Source organism: Balaenoptera ricei, chromosome 19 (genome assembly GCF_028023285.1).
Source record: "Balaenoptera ricei isolate mBalRic1 chromosome 19, mBalRic1.hap2, whole genome shotgun sequence".
NCBI classification, from domain to species: Eukaryota; Metazoa; Chordata; class Mammalia; order Artiodactyla; family Balaenopteridae; genus Balaenoptera; species Balaenoptera ricei.
The window spans coordinates 9,075,401-9,099,136 of record NC_082657.1 but is presented as its reverse complement, the minus strand read 5'-3'; the positions used below and the strand labels follow the sequence as shown (position 1 = coordinate 9,099,136).

The 23,736-nt window shown below is 50.1% G+C and overlaps 1 protein-coding gene and 1 non-coding gene across 2 annotated transcripts; one reads left to right on the top strand and one right to left on the bottom strand.

The window, feature by feature from the left end:
- The first annotated feature begins 1,136 nt into the window (after positions 1-1,136).
- On the top strand, positions 1,137-1,209 carry TRNAE-UUC (transfer RNA glutamic acid (anticodon UUC)). The gene has a single exon. It is a non-coding gene; the product is annotated as a tRNA-Glu (tRNA).
- A 2,937-nt stretch (positions 1,210-4,146) lies between these two features.
- AP2S1 (adaptor related protein complex 2 subunit sigma 1) lies at positions 4,147-14,423 on the bottom strand. The gene is made up of 5 exons (XM_059903961.1): positions 14,317-14,423; positions 11,764-11,913; positions 5,077-5,190; positions 4,746-4,805; positions 4,147-4,526 (listed from the first exon to the last, which is right to left on the bottom strand). The coding sequence occupies exons 1-5, from the start codon at positions 14,317-14,319 to the stop codon at positions 4,425-4,427; spliced, it is 429 nt and encodes a 142-aa protein (XP_059759944.1). The 5' UTR covers positions 14,320-14,423; the 3' UTR covers positions 4,147-4,424.
- Between the last annotated feature and the right edge of the window lie 9,313 nt (positions 14,424-23,736).

Genomic DNA, 23,736 nt, shown 5'->3' with positions numbered 1-23,736 from the left:
CAGCAATGTACGAGAGTTCCGGTTGCCCTGGGTGCTTGCCTGCACTCGGTATTTTTTTTTTTTCCTGGCCATACCAGGAGGCATGTGGGATCTTAGTTCCCCAACCAGGGATGGAACCCATGCCCCTTGCATTGGAAGCGTGGAGTCTTAAACACTGGACGGCCAGGGAAATCCCACGCATTCGGTATTTTTAAATGAGCCATTCTCATAGAGCTGCGGTGATCTCAACAGTATTTAACGCGTGAATATACTCTCCTCCTGAGCACGCTTTTTCCTCTGGATTCCAGGATGCTGCACTAGATGGTTTTCCTTCTCATTGGCTGTTCCTTCTCTGTTTCGTTTTCTGATTTCTTCTCTTTTCCCTGATCTCATTCTGCAGATCTGTTCTGTCTTCACACCTGTTCCCTTGGTGATCTCAGCTGATCTCATGGCAGTAAATAACATCTGGTGCTTTCAAATGTCTATCTTCGCCCTGGATCTCTCTCCCGAACCCCAGACCCACACAATCACTCCCTCCGCAGCACCTCCCCTTGGAGGCCCAAGAGCTCAAACTTGACATATTCCCCCCACTGTCTTCTTGCTTCTGGAAAAGGTGATTCCGGTCTTCCAGATGCTCGGGTTGTAAAATTGTGAGTGATCCCTGACTTCTCTCCCGCCCTACATCAAATCGTCAGCAAATCCTACTGATTCCACCTTTAAAATGTTTCCAGAATCCGATCACTTCTCTCTACTCCCATCGCCTTGCCCCCACCTTGTCCCAAGCCAGCATCACCTCTTGCCTGGATCATTGCGGTCACCTCCTCACTGGCTCCCGGCTCCCACCCTTGACTTCCTGTGGCAGATGTGGCAGACTGTCGCCCCTCTTTGGCTCAAAACATTCCCGTGCCCCACATATTGTATGATTCCATTTCTATGAAATGTCCAGAATGGGCAAATCCACAGAGACAGAGAGTAGACTGTGGATTAGTAGATTACCTAGGGCTGGGGAAAGGGGATGGAGGGATTGAGGGATGATTGATAGCTAAGGGTACTGGGTTTTTTGGGGGGTGATGAAATGTTCTGAAGTGGATTGTGATGACAGTAAAACAACTCTGAATATTCTTTAAAAAAAAAAAAAATCTACTGAATTGGGGAATTCCCTGGTGGTCCAATGGTTAGGACTCGGCGCTTTCACTGCCGAGGGCCCAGGTTCGATCCCTGGTTGGGGAACTAAGATCCTGCAAGCTGCGTGGCAAAAAAAAGAAAGACAGAAAGAAAAACCAACTGAATTGTACATTTTAAATGGGTGAATTACATACCATACAATGTATGGTATGTGAGTTATATCTCAATAAGGTCGTTACCACCCTATCCCAAACCCTCCAAAAAAAAGTCCTTCCGGATGGCTCTCATCTCACACAGAATAAACCCAATGTCCTCACCACAGCAGGTCTGACCTTGTGTGTTCTGTCTTCCACGTCTAATCCTTCTATTTTATGAACACGTCGCCTCCACTGTCCCTTTTGCTCACTCTGTTCCGGCTATACTGGCCTCCTTGCATGTTCTGCCCCAGGGCCTTTGCACTTGCTGTTTCCTCTGCCTACAATACTCTTCCCCTGAAATTTCCCATGGCTCCTTCCCTCACCTCCTTCAGTCTCAGCTCAAATGTCACCTCCTCCAGCCAGGCCCTCCTGACCATCCATCTAGAATAGCAGTGCCATCTGCCAGGCTTCCTTCTGTCCTCATTGTTTGATTTGCCTCCATAGCACTCCTCACTTTCTGACATACCAGACATGGACTTGCTTCTTTATGCATTGCCCCATCACCCTCAGGGGACTGAGCTCTCTGAGGGCAGGGGATTTGTTCTGCTCACTGCTGTATCCCCTGGTACTAAAACAGTGACTGGCACATAGTAGGTGCCCGAGAAACATTTGTTGAATACACAAATAAGCAAACGCTCTCTGCATCCTTCCTTCTGTGAGCCTCAGGTCTGTGTGTCCGAAGGCCTCCTGGTCCTTTCCTGGGTGACCCCCAAGAGCTCACACTCACTCTAGTGGGTCGATGGTAGCCCCCAAAACATGTCTACATCCTGGAGCCTATGAGTGTGACTTTACTTGGAAAAAAATTACATCTTTGCAGATGTAATTAAGTTAAAGACCTTGAGATGAGATCGTCCTCGATTATCTGGGTGGGCCCTAAATCCAATGACAAGTGTCCCTATAAGAAATAGAAAAGTAGAAGATGCAGACATAGAGGGAAGACCAGGCAGAGATTGGAGAGATGCAGCCACAAGCCAAGGAATGTCAGGGGCCATGAGAAGCTGGAAGAGATAAGGAAGCATCTTCCCCCAGAGCCTTCAGAGGGAACAAGGCCCTGCTGACACCTGGATTTCAAATTTCTGGCCTCTAGAACTGAGATGGAATCAATTCCTCTTGTTCTAACCCACGTAGTTTGTAGTCATTTGTTACAGCAGCCTTAGGAAGTTAAAACACTCTCCATGTTCTAATAACCTTGGCATATTCCTCCAACCTGCTCTTTCCCCATCTCAGGAAGGACCTTACCTCCCACCCCATCACCCAGCCGAAGATCCAGGCCTCAGCCTGGGTGCCCCCCCACCCCGACACCCTCACCCCTCCAGGGTGGTCAGTCTCAAAGTCCTGTTAGTTTAAGCCACTAAGTTTGTGATAACTTGTTACAGCAGCAACAAGAAACGACTACACTGTTGGAGTGATTGTATCTAGAAGGGAATTCACCTCCCCAAGCCTCAGTGTCCCACATGTAAAATGACAATGATTATAGTCAGTGCTCACCGTTCACATCTATGAACATCTTTTCTCTCACAGGGCTTTGCACACAGCAGGCACTTAATGTCTGTGCAGTGAATGCGTGCTTACTGATGCGAGGTACTGCCCTAAACTGTCCCGGGGTTAACTCAGTTACTCCTCAAGAACACACCATGAGATTAAAAACCATAGTCGACTCACTTTCCAGATGAAGAAACAGAGGCAAGAGAGGTTAAGTGACTTACCCCAAGGTTGCACAGTGTGTATGTAGCTGAGCTGGGACACAACCTACCCCTGCAGTTGGGAGACTGACGCGAAGCTGTGTCACATTAATGGAAGCGGACGGGACGTGCCTAGTATTCTCAGCTCTGCCAAGGATGCCAGTCATGGCTGCAGCCAGCGGCCATCACTCTGCTCTCAGTGGGCATGGCGGGAGGGGGCACAGCCCCTCCAGAGGGCACTAGAAACACATGGGGGGAGCTCCCTGGTGGTCTAGTGGTTAGGACTCGGCGCTTTCACTGCCATGGTGCTGGGTTCAGTTCCTGGTCGGGGAACTAACATCCCAGAAGCCACACGGTGCAGGCAGAAAGAAAAGAAAAGAAAAAAAAGAAATATGCAGGAGTGTTTTCTGCTGTCACAAGTGCTGAGGGCCACTCGGTGCTGGCACTTGGCAGATGGAGGTGGACAGTCTTACACAGTGAAGAATCTTCCTACCCCAAGCGCCAGCAGTGCCACTGCTGAGAACCACTGAACACTGGGCCCAGCGCCTGCACCTCCGGCCTAGTGGTTAAGAACAAGGATTCTGGAGCCGCCTGCCTGGGCTCAAAACCAACTGGTTCATCTGCAGACTCTCCACGTGACCTTGAACGAGCCTTGTAACCTTCTCTGAGCTCGGTGATCTCCTCTGGAAAATGGGGCTACTAACAGTCCCTTCCTCATCATCTTGCGAGGATTAAGTAAGGTACTACGAGTCAAGGCTTAGAACGGCGCCTGAGAGGCATTGGTGTCGGCCCTGAGCATCGTTATTTTAGTAGCAAGTGCTCAGTGTCGAGATCCGTCACCGCTTCCAGCCCCAGCAGCCCTCTGTGGGCAGAAACGGGTGGGAAAGCATCTGCACTCCCCCTCCGCCACCCTCAGCACGAGCAGTTTGTTGGGGCTTTTTTTTTTTTTGACTGCCCTGCACGGCTTGTGGGATCATAGTTCCCCGACCAGGGATTGAACCCAGGCCCCCTGCCGCAAAAGCTCAGAGTCCTAACCACTGGACCACCAGGGAATTCTCACGAGGAGTGTTTGTTGACTGACTGCCTGATGCACTGATGGCAGGGCGTCTGGAGTTGCCCCTGGTTCCCAGGGAAGATAGGCAAGGGCTCGAAAGACACGAGGCCAGGCGGGGACCACAGGTTTACTGGGGGCTCCACGCACGCACTCACGGCATCACACGACAACGGCATGGTTACTCGGTACACGCGAGTGGCCTCCGCCCACAGCTGGGGCCCAGAGGCCGTGGGGGCGGCCCCCTCCCTTGTGGCCCAGACCCGGCTGGGTGCCTTCCTCCAGGGCAGCTGAGGGAGGGGGCCGCTGGGGTAGGTCCCAGGCCTGGAAAGGGGAAGGAAGCAGGCTTGACCGGGGGCGGGACCGGGGGCGGGAGGGGCCGGCCAGCCCTCACTCCAGCGACTGCAGCATCAGCAGCTGTTTGAGCACCTTCGTCTGGCTGGTCTCTCGGATTTCGCCGGCCAGGAACATCTCGTCCACGACCGTGTAAACCTGAGTGAAGGGAGGGTGAGGGGAGACCCTGGTGTGAGAGGTGGGGAGACCCCCAGGATGCTGGTCTAAACCTTGGGAGCTGGGGGCTCTGATGCTCAAGTGCCAGGAAACAGACCCTCGCAGAGGCACCGGGGCGGCTGCGGGGGTCCGGCCCACCCCCCTTCCCCCTCCTCCGGCTCCCTCCTCCTCATCTCCTCCTCATCTTCACCAGGAGCCCACCTTGTAGAAGTTGAACACCAGGTCCAGTTCACAGACGTTGTGGAAATATTCGTTTAAGACCTGGGAGAGGAAGACAGAGGTGGTGAGAGATGGGCAGGGAGAGAGACACACACACACAGAGACAGGAACAGAGGGCATCAGAATGAGACGGCAAAAAAAAAAAAAAAGGCAGAGAGAAGCTGAGGAAAGGGGAGAGACAGAGACCAGAGGAAACATCGAGGTGGGCCGAGAAAGACAGTGGCCCTCCACCCCTGGCCTCTGAGGGGAGGGCAAGGAGGGCCCGTGCATCCCAACAGAGGGGACGAGGGACGGCGCCCGCCCGCCTGTGCACCTCCACAAAGTTGTGGATGGCCTCCAGGTAGGCGAGGTTGTTGTCGTTGACGTCCACACAGATGCAGAAGTAGAGGCCGGCGTAGCGTCGGTAAATGATCTTGAAGTTCCGGAACTGCGGGGCAAAGAGGCAGGTAGTCAGTGACAGGGCGTGCCCAGGACCCAACGTGCTGGGCAGGGTGGAGCCAACATATTCAGTCCTGTGTTCCACGTGTGGTCCCTGAGGCTCTGCTCTGTGTCTGGCCTTGTGCTGGGGACACAGTGGTCCTGGCCCTCCCTGCCTAGGGCTCACTGTCCAGTGGAGACAGATTCATCCTCAGTCATCCCGAGTGGGCAGGGCTAGACTGTGGGAGCCCCGAGGGGGCAGGCAGCTGACCCAGGATGGGGGTCCGGGAGGGCTTCCTGGAGGAGGGGGCATCTGGACTGAGATCTGGAGGATGAGTAGAAGTGAACGGGCAGGAGTGCTTTAGGCAGAGGGAACAGGCTATGCAAAAGCCCAGAGCCCAGAGAGAGAGGCAGGGGTGTTCCACGGTGTCCATTCCCCCCTTTCTGTGGCTCCCTGTTGCCTCTGGAGAGAGTCAAACTCCTCAGCCTGGAACTAATCTACTCAATCATTCCACAAACACTGCCTGAGTACTTATTGTGTGGCAGGCTTTGTGCTGGGCAGTGCACACTCACCACCTGTAACCAAGACAATCTCAGCCTTGCCCTTAACTGAACCATTATATAAATACAAATATTACTACCTTATCACATACACACAATCCACGAATAAATATGCATGAACCAGGGACACAGACTCTAATTTTATACGCATGTGTAAGTAGATAAAGCGATAGACACATAGAGATATGCATACTGGCTTGCAAAGCTCCATGTCTTTGGCCAGAATCTGAAAAATCCAGCCTGGCGTCTGTGCGTGTGTCACCACCTGGTGGCGACTGCAAAAGCCAACACAAGTCTCTGATTTTCTTTTCTTATTTTTATAAATTTATTTTTATTTATATACATTTTTTTCACTGTGTTGGGTCTTCGTTGCTGCGCGCAGGCTTTCTCTAGTTGCGGCGAGTGGGGGCTATTCTTTGTTGCAGTGCGTGGGCTTCTCATTACGCTTGGCTTCTCTTGCTGCGGAGCATGGGCTCTAGGCGCATGGGCTTCAGTAGTTGCAGCAAATGGGCTCAGTAGTTGCAGCTCGAGGGCTCTAGAGCACAGGCTCAGTAGTTGTGGCTCACGGGCTTAGTTGCTCCATGGCATGTGGGATCTTCCTGGACGAGGGCTCAAACCCATGTCCCCTGCATTGGCAGGCAGATTTCTAACCACTGCACCACCAGGGAAGTCCTCAAGTCCCTGATTTTTATTTATTTTTTTCCTAGTGTATCCTTTTGTTAATTCCTATACTTTGAGCATGTTTTCTAACTTTTTTTTTTTTTTTTTTGGCCATGCTGCTCAGCTTGTGGGATCTTAGTTCCCTGACCAGGGACTGAACCTGCACCCTTGGCAGTAAAAGTGAAGAGTCCTAACCACTGGACCGCCAGGGGATTCCCAGTATGTTTTCTAATATTATTACAGTAGTTCCTGCACATAATCCATGGATTAGTAAGAATATATCAAGAATAAACCTATCTAAGGAGGTAAAAGACCTGTAGTCAGAAAACTATAAGACATTGATGAAAGAAATCAAACATGACACAAACAGATGGAGAGATATACCATGTTCTTGGATTAGAAGAATCAATACTGTGAAAATGACTGTACTACCCAAAGCAATCTACAGATTCAATGCAATCCCTATCAAATTACCAATGGCATTTTTCACAGAACTAGAACAAAAAAATCTTAACATTTGTATGGAGACACAAAAGACACCGAATAGCCAAAGCAATCTTAAGAAAAAAAAACAGAGCTGGAGGAATCAGACTCCCTGACGTCAGACTATACTACAAAGCTACAATAATAAAGACAGTATGGTACTGGCACTAAAACAAAAATATATATCAATGGAACAGCGTAGAAAGCCCAGAGATAAACCCATGCATCTATGGTCAACTAATCTATGACAAAGGAGGCAAGGATATACAGTGGAGAAAAGACAGCCTCTTCAATAAGTGGTGCTGGGAAAACTGGACAGTTACATGTAAAAGAATGAAATTAGAACACTCCCTAACACCATAAACAAAAATAAACTCAAACTGAATTAAAGACCTAAATGTAAGACCAGACACTACAAAACTCTTAGAGGAAATCATAGGAAGAACACTCTTTGACATAAATCACAGCAAGATCTTTTTTGACCCACCTCCTAGAGAATGGAAATGAAAAGAAAAATAAACAAATGGACCTAATGAAACTTAAAAGCTTTTGCATAGCAAAGGAAACCATAAACAAGATGAAAAGACAACCCTCAGAGTGGGAGAAAATATTTGCAGATGAATCAACGGACAAAGGATTAATCTCCAAAATATAGAAACAGCTCATGCAGCTCAATATCAAAAAAAAAAGTAACCCAAACCAAAAATGGGCAGAAGATCTAAGTAGACATTTCTCCAAAGAAGACTTACAGATGGCCAAGAGGCACATGAAAAGATGCTCAACATCACTAATTATCACAGAAATGCAAATCAAAACTACAATGAGGTATCACCTCACACCAGTCAGAATGCCAGCATCAAAAAATCTACAAACAATAAATGCTGGAGAGGGTGTGGAGAAAAGGGAACCCTCTTGCACTGTTCATGGGAATGTAAATTGATACAGCCACTATGGAGAACAGTATGATGTTCCCTAAAAAACTAAAACTAGAATTACCACATGACCCAGCAGTCCCACTACTGGGCATATACCCAGAGAAAACCATAATTCAAAAAGACACATGCGGGGGACTTCCCTGGTGGCGCAGGGGTTAAGAATCTGCCTGCCGGGGCTTCCCTGGTGGCGCAGTGGTTGAGAATCTGCCTGCTAATGCAGGGGACACGGGTTCGAGCCCTGGTCTGGGAAGATCCCACATGCCGGGGAGCAACTAGGCCCGTGAGCCACAGCTACTGAGCCTGCGCGTCTGGAGCCTGTGCTCCGCAGCAAGAGAGGCCGCGATAGTGACAGGCCCATGCACCGCGATGAAGAGTGGCCCCCGCTCGCTGCAACTAGAGAAAGCCCTAGCACAGAAACGAAGACCCAACACAGCCAAAAAAATAAATTAATTAAGTTTAAAAAATAATAAAATAAAATATTAAAAAAAAAAAAAAAAGAATCTGCCTGCCAATGCAGGAGACATGGGTTTGAGCCCTGGTCCAGGAAGATCCCACATGCTGCAGAGCAACTAAGCCCGTGTGCCACAACTACTGAGCCTGAGTGCCACAACTACTAAAGCCCGCGTGCCTAGAACCCATGCTCCACAACAAGAGAAGCCACGTCAATGAGAAGCCCGTGCATCACAACAAAGAGTAGCCCCCGCTCGCCACAACTAGAGAAAGCCCACGTGCAGCAACAAAGACCCAATGCAGCCAAAAAAAAAAAAAGACACGTGCACCTCAATGTTCATTGCAGCACTATATACAATAGCCAGGTCATGGAAGCAACCTAAATGCCCATCAACAGACGAATGGATAAAGATGTGGTACACATATACAAAGGAATATTACTCAGCCACAAAAAGGAACGAAATTGAGTCATTTGTAGAGACGTGGATGGACCTAGAGACTGTCGTACAGAGTGAAGTAAGTCAGAAAGAGAAAAACAAATATTGTACATTAACGCATATATGTGGAATCTAGAAAAATGGTACAGAGGAACCAGTTTGCAAGGCAGAAATAGAGACATAGACGTAGAGAACAAACATATGGACACCAAGTGGGGGGGACGGGGGGGTGGTGGGATGAACTGGGAGATTGGGATTGACATATACACACTAATGCGTATAAAATAGATAAAAATGAGAACCTGCTGTATAGCACGGGAACTACACTTTGCTGAACAGTAGAAACTAAAACAACTATACCCCAATTTAAAAAATAGTAATAAAAAAAATTAAAGAAAAAAGAATATATCAGGGTGCTAACTCTACTTTTTAAAAAAACTGATACAGATACATGATCACATGTTTGAAGGCCCCTGCTCTGGAGTGGAAGGTTCAAGACAGGAAGCCAAGAGGGCAGGAAAACTTGATCTGGAGAAGTTACCAGCTGACTGTCATAGCTGGTGTGGCCTTGGCAGGATCTGACCCTGAGCAGCACTCTTCTCTACTTGAAATTCACCCTTTCCTGCTGTCATCCTCCTGGTTCCTTCCTGTCACCACTGTGTCACCAGCACTGCCCTGCACAGGGCTACGCGCTGGAGTGGGCCTGGACTGGGAGGAACCTAAGATGGTCAGGCCCCCTTGTGACAGTTTCACCTGACCAGCCAGCCTCTCTGGCTTCTCCTGTCTATTCGGGCCTCCCTGTCCCTCTCTGGGTCCCTCAGTTGCTGCCGTTTCTAGCACTCAGTGTGGGACCCACCCTGCGCCGGCAGCAGGATGCCCCGGGAGGGCGGGCATCCCTTGACCTCCCCGCTCCTCTCCCTTCATCCCCTCCTGGACATCTCGGCTGGGATGAGAACAGACACCTCAGTGCTGATCTTCACCTCAACCTGCTCTTTCCTGAGTCGGCCCCATCCGAGAAAGTGACAGCGCCCCCTACTGGTGGCTCCATTTTCTTTCACACACCTCATCCAATCTTTGGTCCTTCAGTTGGCTCTACCTTCAAAACGCTTCTCAGCACCCCTACCGCTTCCATGCCAGTGCCAGTCACCAGCATCTCTCACCTGGACCTCAGAGGTCACCTCCTGAGTGGTCCCCCTGCTTCTGCTCTTGCCCCCTAGAGAGGGATCCCTAAAGCCTAAGTCAACCCATGTCCCTCCTCAGCTCAAAACCCTTCCGTGGCTCCCGTCTCACTCAGAGCAAGAGCCCAAGTCCTCACCACGGCCCACAACACCCTGCGCCTTCTGCAGTGATCTCATCTGCTCCCACCGTCCTCCCTGGCTTACTCCACCTCAGATACACTGGCCTTCTTGCTATTCTAGGAATGCCCCCGTACATTCCTGCTGCCTCAGGGCCTTTGCACTTGCTGTTCCCTGGGCTTGGAATGTTCCTTTCTCAGATATCATCTCCTTCCACTCCTCAGTTCCTTCAGTTCTGGGCTCAAATGGCCCCTCTTCAATGAAGACCTCCTGACCAAACCATTTAAACCTGTGTTCCAACCCCTGCTGTACACACCCCAGCAATTCCATCCCCCACAGCTGCTTCTTTTTTCTCCCTGACACCTATCACCACCTGATACACTATATCTTTACTAACAGTCTCCCACCCACTAGAATGTCAGCTGTCAGCTCTCCAAGGACAGGGACTGGGTCTGTTTCGTTCCCTGCTGTATCACCAGTGCCTAGAACAGTGCCCGGTACACAGCAGTCCCCCGATTAATATTTGTTGAATTCTACAGGACAATCAGCCTGGTCTCTTGAACACGCTAATCCCGTGGGAATTAAAGCTGGAGGCATCTCAGTAAAGAGACCAAAGAGACATGGAAACCAAAAGCAATGCCAAGATCCTTGACTGGCTTTGGACAATCAGTTTTGATGATTTGGGGGAAATTTAAGTATTGATTGGGTATTAGAGTAATAATAGTAAGGAAGTATGACTCATTTTATCAGGCCTGATGATACTTTGGTCATGGAAGGAAGTGTCTTTATTTTCTGAGATGTATCCTGAAATATTTAGGGATGAAACATCATGGTCTCTGTAACTTATATTTTTTTTTGGCTGCACTGCACGGTTTATGGGATCTTAGTTCCCCAACCAGGGATTGAACCCGGGCCCTTGGCAGTGAGAGTGAGAAATCCTAACCACTGGATCGCCAGGGAATTCCCCCGTGATCTCTGTAACTTAATGGAAAACACTACAGCAAGGGATGGTTCATTATACCATTCCCTACTCTTGTGTGTTTGAGCATCTTTATAGTAAGTTTTTAAAAGGCACCAGAAAAAAAAAAGTTGTTCGGCCGGAAAAAAGAGAATAAAGGTAGAACAAAAATGCAGGACTTCCCTGGTGGTGCAGTGGTTAAGAATCCGCCTGCCAATGCAGGGGACACGGGTTCGAGCCCTGGTCCGGGAAGACCCCACATGCTGTGGAGCAACTAAGCCCGTGTGCCACAGCTACTGAGCCTGCGCTCTAGAGCCTGCGAGCCACAACTACTGAAGCCCACGCGCCTAGAGCCCGTGCTCCGCAACAAGAGAAGCCACCGCAATGAGAAGCCCGCGCACCGCAAGGAAGAGTAGCCCCCGCTCGCCGCAACTAGAGAAAGCCCGCGCAGCAACGAAGACCCAACGCAGCCAAAATTAGATAAATAAATAAATAAATTTATAAAAATAAAAACAAAAGCAAACTCTTAACACTATGAAATCTGGGTAGTTTGCAATCAACTTCTCTCTTGTTGTACTAACCTGTACGCCGGAAAATTTTCACACTAAAAAGTACCCCCCAAAGGAAGGAAGACAGCAAGCATGTTGAATAAATGAATGTGGGAAGGAAGGAGGGCGTGAGGGGTTATTGCCATTAGAGGTTGGGCAGGAGGCTGGGAAGGAGGGGTCAAAAAGAAGCAAGGGAGTGGGGGGGGGGGCATTTTGGCCTGGGGCGGTGGGGGGGGGAGGGGGAGTTTCCCGTCACCTCCACAAAGTTGGTGTGTTTGGCATCTCGGACAGTGACCACGGCGTGCACCTCCTCGATCAGCTTCTGCTTCTCATCGTCATCAAACTGCATGTACCACTTGGCCAGGCGGGTCTTGCCTGCCCGGTTCTGGATGAGGATGAAGCGGATCTGGGGGCAGCAGGAGGAGGAGGGAGGGAGAGGGGTGGGGAGGGCGGGCCAGGGTTGGGCGGCCCTGCCCAACAGCCCCACCCATCCCCACAGGGGAGACAGGGCCCACGTGTCCCTGCGGCCTGTCTTCCAAGGGTCTCAGCCACGCCCCAGAGCCCAGCCAGGTTGGTCTGGCCACACACTCCTGTCCCAGGTCCCTCCAACACCCCTGTGATTTCTCTGGCCAACTCTGCAGTCATTTCTAGGGTACTAAGTCCCAGGCTCCACCAACTCTCGTCTCCCTGACCTTGGACAAAAGATCCGCCCCCCTAAGCCTCAGTTCCCCCCCCCCACCCCCCACCGCAGCAAAACAAGTTTCCATAGAAGACCCACTTTGTCAGGGTGTTCTGAAGGTTAAATAAGTTTATAAATTTAGTCTAGTAGCTGGCGCTAGTAGGTTCACTCGGTGTCGGCTACGATCATCATCAGTGATGGCTAGGAAATGTGTTTTTATGATTCTGAAAAGCCAGCTCAACTCTCATAGGGCTACTATGAACATTGAACAAGTTGATCCCGGAAGTGCTATGTATAGTGCCTACTACATACTGAGTGCTCAATAAAATTAGCTATTATGACTGAGGCATTTGACCAAGTGGCTAAGAACACAGACTACAGAGCCCGAATGAATCCTGGCACTGCTGGCTGTGTGTCTGCAGGCAAGTTACTTAACCTCTCGGGACCTCAGTTTCTCCGTCTGTATAATGGATATAACGAGAGTATCTCCCTCAGGAGACTGTTGCATGAGTTATTAAATATAAGAGGTATAATACAGTGACTAGTACATACTAAGTGTTATACAAATATTAGTTCTTAGTAATATTATAATTCATTGGCATTTGACTTTGAGAAAACCATGGCCCAAGTTCACGCAGCTAGGAAGCCTGCCTTTGGGCTCAGTTCTGTTTGAGAGGCGCATGCTTATGCCCATTTTACAGATGAAGAAACTGAGGCTCAGAGAAAGGAAGTCTCACAGCCAGAAAGCAGAGCTGGGAGTCCAAAGGCTTTGCTCTGAACCCCCTTACCCTCACTTGTGGGAGCCTCCACCCACTGGCGAGAGTCCGCTCTCTTTCCTAAGCCTCACTCTCCACACACTCCATCCCTCCTCCCCCAACCAATCAGGCTGCACAGAAACAGGATATTACACTCTCCTTCCAAGAACCCCTTCTGCTGAGCCAGGGAAAACCACTTCCTAGCAGGGCAGGGGTCCTGGCAGGCAGGGAAAGGGCGTGGGGTGGGAGTTGGGGGGACCCACGCCACGCAGCCACAGCCTGGGGGCAGAGCCAGAGATAGATGGGGTATCTAGGGAGGAGAGACACAGAAGCCAGTCTACACAGCTGAGGGAGAGCTCTGCCTCTTACTCCTAAATTCCCTCACACACCTCTTCCTGTTTCTCCTCCCAGTTAGAATCTCTCCACCTCAGGGAATCCACAATGAGAAGTCCCTTCCCTCCTGTATCCTCGCCCCTCTGATGTCCCCTCTTGATGCTCCCCAACCTTCTCTGTCTCCAAGCCCCCTACCCAAAAGGGAGTTGCTCCCTTTTGACTCCCGCTTTCTCCATTTCAGTGCCCTCTGTCAGGTCGCCCCATCCCGATCCCCGGGGAGGGGTGACAAATCCAATGCCCAGTCCTTGCTCCCAAAGCCCCATCCCCACCTCTCCCACTTCCATGCCTACTCCTTATTCTCCAAGACCCCTCCTCTTGCAAAGACCTACTCCATTGCTCCCCACTCATTTCTAGCATTCATTCCCTACGTCAAGTCTTCTCCCTTTTATTGCACACTTTCCCTGACATTAAAGCCCCATTCCCTACAGCTGTCTACTTCCCGTTTCCAGGGTCCAGTCTCTTCCCCTTGAGATACCTCTCTCATCAGCAGTATCCGGCCCAGTTCCAGCACCCCCCTCCGCCTGCAATGTCAGCTTCCTGCCTCTAGAGACCCCCTCTCTCCTATCACAATGTCTTCCATTCTTCAACTCTCCTGCCACGCTCCCAGAGAGTCCTCCTCTTAGGATGTCCCCTCCCCACCTCCAATTCCTTCTGCCCATCTGAGATCCTCCCCGATCTCTTGCCTCCCTGTTTCAAAACCCTCCAGCCATCTCCAGTGTCTCCCTCCCGCACAGCTCTCTCCCCTTGCCACCTGGTCTCCAAAGCTCCCTGGCCTCGAGAACCCTGGTACACTCCAGCGCCCAGAACCACCTCCCAGTTCCCCCCTTCCCCGGCCTTTGATCGGCCCCAATCCCGAGAGCCCGCGCCCGGCCCAGACCATCGCACCGCAGCAGGGGCGGCTTGTCAGTATCCCAACGAGTCTCCAGTACCTGCACGTGGACCCACCCTTCCCCCGTCCCCAGCGTGGGCGCGCCCCCGTTACCATGGCGACCCCCGTCCGGACCCCAGCGGCCCTGGTCCCGCGGCTTCTGGGCGGCTCCGGCTCTGGCAGCTGTTGGGGGACCGAGGGCTAGAGCGGACTTCCGGGAGACGAACTCGCCCGCCCTCTCGCGCACAGCCCGCTGGGAATTGTAGTCCGAAAAAAAAAAATGAGTTCGCTCGTCTGGGAGGCAAGCCTGGGAAAAGAGCCGGTCTCGCTTCCCAGCATGCTGCGCGACTGTCCTTTTCCTACCGCACAGTTCGGACTCCAAATACATGCTGGGAGCCGAGGGCGAATTGTAGTCCTCGGAGGACTACGATTCCCGACATGCTTGACGGCCAGCGAGGCGAGTGCTGCGTCCTGGGAAATGTATTTCCTCCAGCCTCCCTCCACCTCCCCGCCAAGGCGGAAAGGACAAGCTGGGAATAGTTGTTTTAAATAAGAAACTGCGTTGGGGGAGCTAGAAATGTAACTGTCTTTCCGTGTTCACCCAGTACTTTGTTTAAAATGTGTTGAGTGTTTTCTGTGGGAGACGGACAGTGGTTTAAGAGCATGAATTTGGAAGTCAGCACTGTGTGCAAATCCTGCCGTCGCATTTCCTAGCACTTTGGGCCAGCAATTTCACCTCTTAACTCAATTTCTTCATCTGTAAAAGAGGGGTGATCAAGGGGTCACCTCAGTGGGGTTGTTGTAAAGCTTCGGTAAGTTTCCAAAGTACTTAGCACAGTGCTCAACACATGGTAAGTGCTCAATAAATATTAAAATCATGAATGTTCACTGTTAACATACATCAGGTAATAGGGGTCTTCTTACTTCCTATCCAGAGGCAGACCTGCCTTCTTTCAGTTACCCAAACAGGCCAAGGGCTTTCCCACCTCAGTGCCTTTCCTTTGCGCTGTTCCCTGGAAATCCTTCCCCCATTTATTTGCTGGCTGACCTCTTTTCTTCCTCTAGCTTAAACAGCACCTCCACAGTACTGTATAGAGGACCCAACATACAAAAGTCCCCCTCTCCGACCCCTCAAATTCTCTAGGTCAGCAGTTAGTTTGATTTTTTTAAGCCTTTTTACGACTGTTAATGATTTATTTGGGGTGTGTGGGTCTGTTGTCTGGATCTCCCCTTAGGTCCCTGTTGAGAGCAGGGACCCTGTCTGTTAACTGTATCTACATCACCTAGAACACGGTGGCACATAGTAAGCACTCAGTAAAGGTATTGATACTGAGGGGAGACGCCCTAATAAAAACAAACCATATCCTAGAACAATGTAAATTAAAAGTGTAGTATTGGCAGAAGAACCAACACATAGCTATTGAATAATTGCAGGGGCAACAAGAGGTCAGAGATCAATCCGTCTCTTGCACTGCTTTATCTCCAACAGGGTTGGGACCAGGATAAGGTAAGCAATGTGCCCAGGGTGAAAAAGGCACTCACTCGGGACTTCCCTGGCGGTCCAGTGGTTAAGACTCCATGCTTCCAATGCAGGGGGTGTGGGTTCGATCCCCGGTCAGGGAACTAAGATCCCATATGCCGCGGGGCGCAGCCAAAAAAAAAAAAAAAAGTTGAAAAGGTGCTGACCCAGCCCTTGCAAGAGCCTGAAAGTGAGCACCTGGCTTGCCTCCCCTTGGTCCCAGCCCTGATCTCCAGTGCCCAGCTCAGTGCCTGGCACAAGTCTGGTGTTTGTTTGATAAACATCTGCTGAATGAATGAATTAATAGGTATCCAGAAAACAGACATGTGTAATGCTAAGTAAAAGAAGTCTTACACGAATGAGTAGTTACTATGTGATTTGTTTGAATGACCATGAAGACTAAAATTGGTAAAACTAATCTATGATGTAAAAACAGGAACAGTGATTGTCTCTGTGGGCAGGGGGCTAGGAGGTGAGGATTATGTTAGATTTGGCATAGTAATATTCTATACTTTGAAAGAGGTTTTAGTTACATGGATGTAGATATACATCAAAAATCAACAAATGAGGGCTTCCCTGGTGGCACAGTGGTTGAGAATCTGCCTGCCAATGCAGGAGACACGGGTTCGAGCCCTGGTCTGGGAAGATTCCACATGCCACGGAGCAACTGGGCCCGTGAGCCACAATTACTGAGCCTGCGCGTCTGGAGCCTGTGCTCCGCAACAGGAGAGGCCGCGATGGTGAGAGGCCCGCGCACCGCGATGAAGAGTGGTCCCCACTTGCCACAACTAGAGAAAGCCCTCGCACAGAAATGAAGACCCAACACAGTCATGAATAAAGAAAGAAAGAAAGAAAGAAAGAACGTGAATTTCTTTAAAAAAAAAAAAAAAAAACAACAAATGATACACAAGATTTGTGCATTTCACCTTACATAAAATTTACCTGAACAAAAATAGTCAGTAAATATTGAGCTCTATTTGATGATATGCATATTGGTTTGTTTTTTGTTTTTTTGTCTTTTTTTTTGTTTGTTTGCTTTTGGCCACACCATGCAGCATGTGGGATCTTAGTTTCCCGACCAGGGCTCAAACCCGAGCCCCCTGCAGTGGAAGCGCGGATTCTTAACCACTGGACCACCAGGGGAGTCCCTAAAATTAACTTTAAAATATATCAGAAAAGTAAGTTAGATTAGTGGATTGATTAAAGGATAGAGAGGTGAAAAGAAAAGAAACAAAATTATAGAATCTAGATGCTGAGTATATGGGCATTCACTGTGTAAAACTTTCAAACTTTATGTTTGGAAATTGCCATAATAAAAGAAAACAGACACTGTCCCCACGCCGACGTCATTCATGGTCTAGCAGGGGAAATAGACTTAAATGACATATGCAAATAAATAACAAATTACTGAGCAAATAACAATAAATATTTCTTATCTCACACAGCTTCTGTGGATCGGGAATTTGGGAGCAGCTTATCTGGGTGATTCTGGTTTGGTGTCTCTCATGAGGTTGCAGTCAAGATGTCAGCTGGGAGACTTCCCTGGTGGTGCAGTGGTTAAGACTCCACGCTCCCAATGCAGGAGGCCCGGGTTCGACCCCTGGTCAGAGAACTAGATCCCAAATGCATGCCGCAACTAAGAGTTCACATGCCACAACTAAGGAGCCCACCTCCCACAACTAAGACCCTGCGCAACCAAATAAATAAATATTAAAAAAAAAAAAAAGATGTCAGCTGAGAATGCAGTCATTTGAAGGCTCAGTCGACTGGCCCTGAAGGATCTCCCTCCCAGGGGCTCACTCATGGGGTTGGCTGATTAATGCTGGCTGTTGGCAAAAGGCCTCAGTTCCTCGCAGGTGGCCCTCTCCACAAGGACACATGAGCTGTTTTCCCCCAGAGTGAATGATCCAAGAAAGGGCAAGGCCAGAAGCTGCAATATGTTTTATGACCTGGCCTCAAAGTCACACCCTGTTATTTCCACATTATCTTATTGGTACCCGGAACTGCCCTATCCAAGGTAAGAGGGGACCTGAATACCAGGTGAGAATAAGCGGGGTCCGTCTTGGAGGCCTGGCTACCACAATTGCTTAAAGCAGAGGCACCTAGCCTAGCTGAGGAGTTAGGGACAGAGTTAGGCAGAGTGTGCAAGCAGGGAACAGACCTTGTCTCTGCTCTCAAGAATCTCATGGCCTGCTCTCAAGAATCTCATCTATGGAATATAGATATAGACAGAAAGGACTAGTCCCAGCACTTCCTCTTTACTACAGAACATGGAAAGGCCCTTTCCTTTGAGGTGTCATTTCAACATGCTTGCCATAGGGAAAAATTGGAAAGAGGCAAAATATTCATTGATAGGGGAAAAGTCAGCTAGTTCATATGCAGTCACATAACAAAATATGTGCATTCAGGCAAATATATAGAGAAGTCTGGAAGAAAACACATTTCTGGAAAGGTGAGGGGATGGGGTTGGGTTGTCCAAGGAGACTGCATCTTATCTGGTGTATTTTAAAATTTTGTAAGCACAAGAAATTCATGTATTATTGGTGATTAAGAATAATTAAAAGAATATATAACACAATTGAAAGTGGGCAAAAGATTTGAACAGCATTTCACAAAAGATGCTATTCAAATGGCTCATGTATATATGAAACGATGCTCAACCTCATTAATCAATGGGATAAGACAAATTAAGACCACAGCTGGATACCACTACACAGACATTAGAATGGCCAAAATTAAAAAGATGGACAATATCAAGTGTTTGGGGAAACGTGGAGTAGCTGAAATTCTTCTGCATGTCTCTGGGGATGTAAATAGGTGCATCCACTTTGGGAAACTGGTTGAAGTACACATGCACACCCTGTGACCAGCAATTTCACTCTCACGTACATACCTAGCAGGAATGAGTACAAATATTTACCAAAAGACATGTTCTAGACTGTTCATAGCAGCGCTATTCATAATAACCAAAAAGTGGAAACTACCCAAATGCTCACCAACAGTAGAATGTATAAATACATCGTGGATTCTTTTTTTTTTTTTTTTTTTAATTTTTTATTTATTTATGGCTGTGTTGGGTCTTCGTTTCTGTGCGAGGGCTTTCTCTAGTTGTGGCAAGTGGGGAGCACTCTTCATCGCGGTGCGCAGGCCTCTCACTATCGCAGCCTCTCTTGTTGCGGAGCACAGGCTCCAGACGCGCAGGCTCAGTAATTGTGGCTCACGGGCCTAGTTGCTCCGCGGCATGTGGGATCTTCCCAGACCAGGGCTCGAACCCGTGTCCCCTGCATTGGCAGGCAGATTCTCAACCACTGCGCCACCAGGGAAGCCCACATCGTGGATTCTTCACACAGTAGAATACTACACAGCACTGAGAATGAACGATCTCCATTTACACAAAGTAACGTGGATAAATCCAACAAACTATGTTGATCAAAAGAGACCACTTAATTCCGTTTATGTAAAGTATTAAAACAGGCAAAACTAAAACTAAAATAAGCATAGAAATCAGGATAGGGGGTCTCCTTGTAGGGGGGAGAGGAGTGACTGGAAGGGGACGGGGTGGGGGGGCTTCTCAGAGATTGGTCACATTCTGTTTTTTTATCTGGGTGCTGGTTACAAGGGCGTGTTCTCTTGGAATGTTCATCGAGCTGTACACTTGTGATTTGTGTACTTCTCGGTGTGCATGTTTTATTTTATTTTTTTAAATTATTTTTTTAAATGGGATCTCTCTCTCTCTCTCTCTCTCTCTCTCTCTCTCTTTTTGGCCGTGCCACGCAGCCTGAGGGAACATAGTTCCCCCGTCAGGGATCAAACCCGTGCCCCCCGCAGTGGAAGCGCGGAGTCCGAACCCCTGGACCACCAGGGAATTCCCTCCATTTTTAAAGTTTATAAAAATTGGGAGGCTCATCATCCATCCTTCCATCAGACATTTAGCGTGTGCCTCTATGTGTCAAACACTGGCCAGGCGCTGGGATTTTGCACTGAGCCTAGGCATCCCCGCCTCCCGTTCCTTCCTCGTGATTGGCTGCTCTTCCGGCCAATGGCGGAAGAGTTCACCTCTCTTTGACATAACACCCGCAGCATCAGCTAGCTGCAGCTTCCTCAGTTCGGTTTGTAGGCGGCGCTGTGAGCTCACCGACTCCTTGGTCAAGCTGAGACCTGGTCCCCACCCTCTGATTCTTTCTGACTCTGAGGAGAGTAGAGAGAATATGCCCCAGCACCTCCACCCTCTTTGCAGAACTCTTTCGTGGATTTTTCTGCCTGTGCATCTCCCCGATGCGGATCCAGATCCCCAGGTCCCGCCTCACACCTACTCCAGCTCCACGGTTGGTGTGACCTCCAGTCCCAGCTATTCGGGCCTCTAGGTCCATGCTTGGGAAATCTTGACAGTGGCCTAGGCCGGCAGTCGGCACCTCTCTCTGTCAGCTAATTGTTTACTCGCTTGTCTATTTATCCTGGAGTGGAGGTTAGCCGGGTGCGCGGAGGCGGCTGCCCCCAGGGAAGCCTGCTTCCTGTGGTTGGCTTGCTCAACCAACACCCGACCTCTTGTGCCCTGGAAAGAAATGCAGAGCTGGGAAGGCGCTCCGTGATGGTTCCCCTCGTTCATCCAGGGAAACACTGCCTGAGCCCCTGCCTTGTGCCTGGACCTGTGCTAGGAACATCAACGTTGATTGGGACATCCCCACCCTGTCCTCCTGGGGCTCACAGGCCAGTGGGATAGAAAGACCTATCAGTACAGGGGAACAACCCAGGGGTGGTCAGGGCTTGGCTGGAGGACCCGAAGGTGCTGTGGAAGCCTAGAGGGAGACTGGCAGGGCCTCCCGGAAGAGGGGACATCTGAGCTAGTATCTGAAAGAGGGAAAGGAGTTAGTCATTAAACAAGGACTGTGTCTTGGCTACCATGCCTGCAGTGCCAGCCATCATCCCCTTTGTTTAGAATTAGATTCATTCATTTATTCATTAGCAGGTATTTATTGTGGGCCATTTTCCAGACTGAGGAACTAGCCAGAATTGCTGCCTTCAAAGGGCTCACACATAAAATGGTGATACCAGGGACTTCCCTGGTGGCGCAGTGGTTAAGAATCCGCCTGCCAATGCAAGGGACACGGGTTCGAGCCCTGGTCCGGGAAGATCCCCTATGCCGTGGAGCAACTAAGCCCGTGCGCCACAACTACTGAGCCTGCGAGCCACAACTACTGAGCCCGCGTGCCACAACTAGTGAAGCCTGCGCGCCTAGAGCCTGTGCTCCACAACAAGAGAAGCCACCGCAATGAGAAGGCCGTGCACCGCAATGAAGAGTAGCCCCGGCTCTCCGCAACTAGAGAAAGCCCGCGTGCAGCAACAAAGACCCAACGCAGCCAAAAAAAAAAAAAAAAAGAATAAAAATGGATACCAATACAGAACTTCAACCCCTGATGGAGTGCTGTGAAGAAGTACTAGGTGTGCAGCTATCTGACCCCAGTTGTCTGGGTTTGAATCTCACATCTGCCACTCACTAGCTGTGTAACCTCTCTGTGCCTTAGTTTAGCAGAATAACAACTCTAACCTACTTGTAAGGTGTTCTGAAGGTTAAGTGAGTTAATATGTTTAAAGTACTTTAGAATGTTGCCTAGCATAAAGTGCCCATTTTTATCAAAATATGAGGGTTAGGCCAAATCTGCAAGGCCGCCCTGAGGAAGTGACTTCGAGTGAGACTTGAATGATAAGACAGGGTCGATGGGCTCCAAAAGAAGGGGAGAGGGGCATCTGGATCCAGAGTGAGCCCAGGCTTCTCTCTTCTCTAGGTGCTGCCAGTTCAAAAATTTCCCAAGATTGGAAGGACCTAGAACACGGCACTGGAGTTATAAACACGTATTAATTTGAGGTAGGGGAATCCGATGTCCCTTCTCCCGTTTTTCTGGTGTTCTCAAGTGATAGATCTCAAAATCACTTACAAACCAGGGCTTGCAGTGGCACTTAAAGAAAATCTGGCCCACGCATTGGATTTGTTTAGCCCACAGTGCTAAAAACAAACTTTAAAAAAAGTCATGAACAGGGACTTCTCTGGCGGTCCAGTGGTTAAGACTCCCGCTTCCACTGCAGGGGGCACGGGTTGGATCCCTGCTGGGGGAACTAGGATCCCGCATGCCACGTGGGGCGCCCCCCCAAAAACAAGTCATGAGCATCTAAAAATCAAATTTCATGCATTAAAAGTGTTAAATTAAAAAAAAAAAAAAGGGAGTCAATGGAAACGACCGTCATCAGTAATCAGAAAACCTTTATTTGATGGGATGCTTTAAAACTTGAGCACACTTCAATTTTATTTTATTTTATTTTTTTATAGATTTCTTTAATTTATTTATTTACGTATTTTTTGGCTGCATTGAGTCTTCGTTGCTGTGCGCGGGCTTTCTCTAGTTGCTGCGAGCGGGGGGGGGGGGGGCTACTCTTTGTTGCAGTGCGAGGGCTTCTCATTGCGGTGGCTTCTCTTGTTACGGAGCACAGGCTCTAGGCGCGCAGGCTTCAGTAGTTGTGGCACACAAGCTCAGTACTTGTGGTGCACGGGCTTAGTTACTCCGCGGCATGTGGGATCTTCTCGGACCAGGGCTCGAACCCGTGTCCCCTGTATTGGCAGGAGGATTCTTAACCACAGAGCCACCAGGGAAGCCCCACACTTCAATTTTTTAAAAAAGCATTGAGATATGACCTCAAAAACAAAACAAAACTTGAGCGCATGTAATTTTATTTATCAACGTTTGTAGAGCAAGGCATGATTTTCAGCGCTTTACAAATAGAACTCATTTAATTCTCCCTGCAAACCTTACTAAAGAGCTAAGATTATCATTCCATTTTTTAGATGAGGAGACTGAGTAAAGAAATGAAAAATGCAATCAGAAGCATAGCTTTTCTTCATGCATTCCTTAAATATTGACTGGGCTCCCAGAACGCTCATCTTCCAAGACCCGTACTTCCGGAGGGGTCCCAGAGGAACCCCTCTTCAGTTCAGAGGAATTCAGGGGTTACAGCGGTGCCCCTTCCCATCACTACTCTTTCCCCTCCGGGCTCCCGAACTGACATTTGATTTGCAGTCATTTACACAATGCCGACTTGGAGGCCAGGGCTGCATGCGGGACCAGGCCCTCGCGCCTCTTACGGGATCAGGCGATCACAGAACCCAAAGCAAGTTGTAATAAGGCACTCGTTACCTGCAGATTTTCTTCTCTGCCCGGAAAAAGAGCACGCGCTCCTCAGCCCCGCCCCTTCTTCCGGATCGACGAAGTGCTAGGCTCCTATTGGGCTAAGGCGGGCCACGCCTCTCCGTGTTCCCCAATCAACTCCTCCACTGGGTGCGCTCCCTCCTCCTCAGCCCCGCCCCACCGCCCCAAGTTACGTCGCTCCCTCTCTCCTCCTCCGTTTTCCCCGGGGCTGCGCTCGCGCGGCAAACCCACCGCCCCTTGCCTCTCATTGGCTGGTCAGGTCCCGCGCGAGCGGGATCGCGCCCTTCGCTCCCGCCCCCAAAGCTGGGCCATGCCTCTCCCCTCCCGTTTTCTCCAAGAGCCAGGGCGAGAAGGGTTTCGGCTGCTTCTGGCGCGCGCAAGGGTGCGCGCGCCTCTCGAGGACCACTCCCTCCGCCTCGCGCGAGTAGCCGCGGCGGCTGGCAACCCCTCCCGCGCACGCGCACTTGGCCACCCCATTCCTCTGCCCGGTCGCGGGTCGCCTCGCGCTCTGTCTCGAGCTGCAGCCACCGCACTAGCGGCATTTCTTGGGGGCGCAGGCGCACTGCGCCCTCCGCACCCGTTCCCTGGACGCGGCCGATGCGGTGGCAGTGAGTCCGTCGGGCGCGCACGCGCTCTCGGTTCTGCCGTGCCACGCGCCGGTTATCCCCTCGCGGCGCGCCCTCAGGGGCCGTTATCCCCCTGCAACGGTCCCCGCGCCACGCACGCGCAGCAGCGAGGGGGAGCGCGCGCGGGAGCGGCGACCGCAGGAAGGAGGCGCCGCCGCCGCCATTGCGAAGGAGGGAGGGAAGGAGCGAGCAA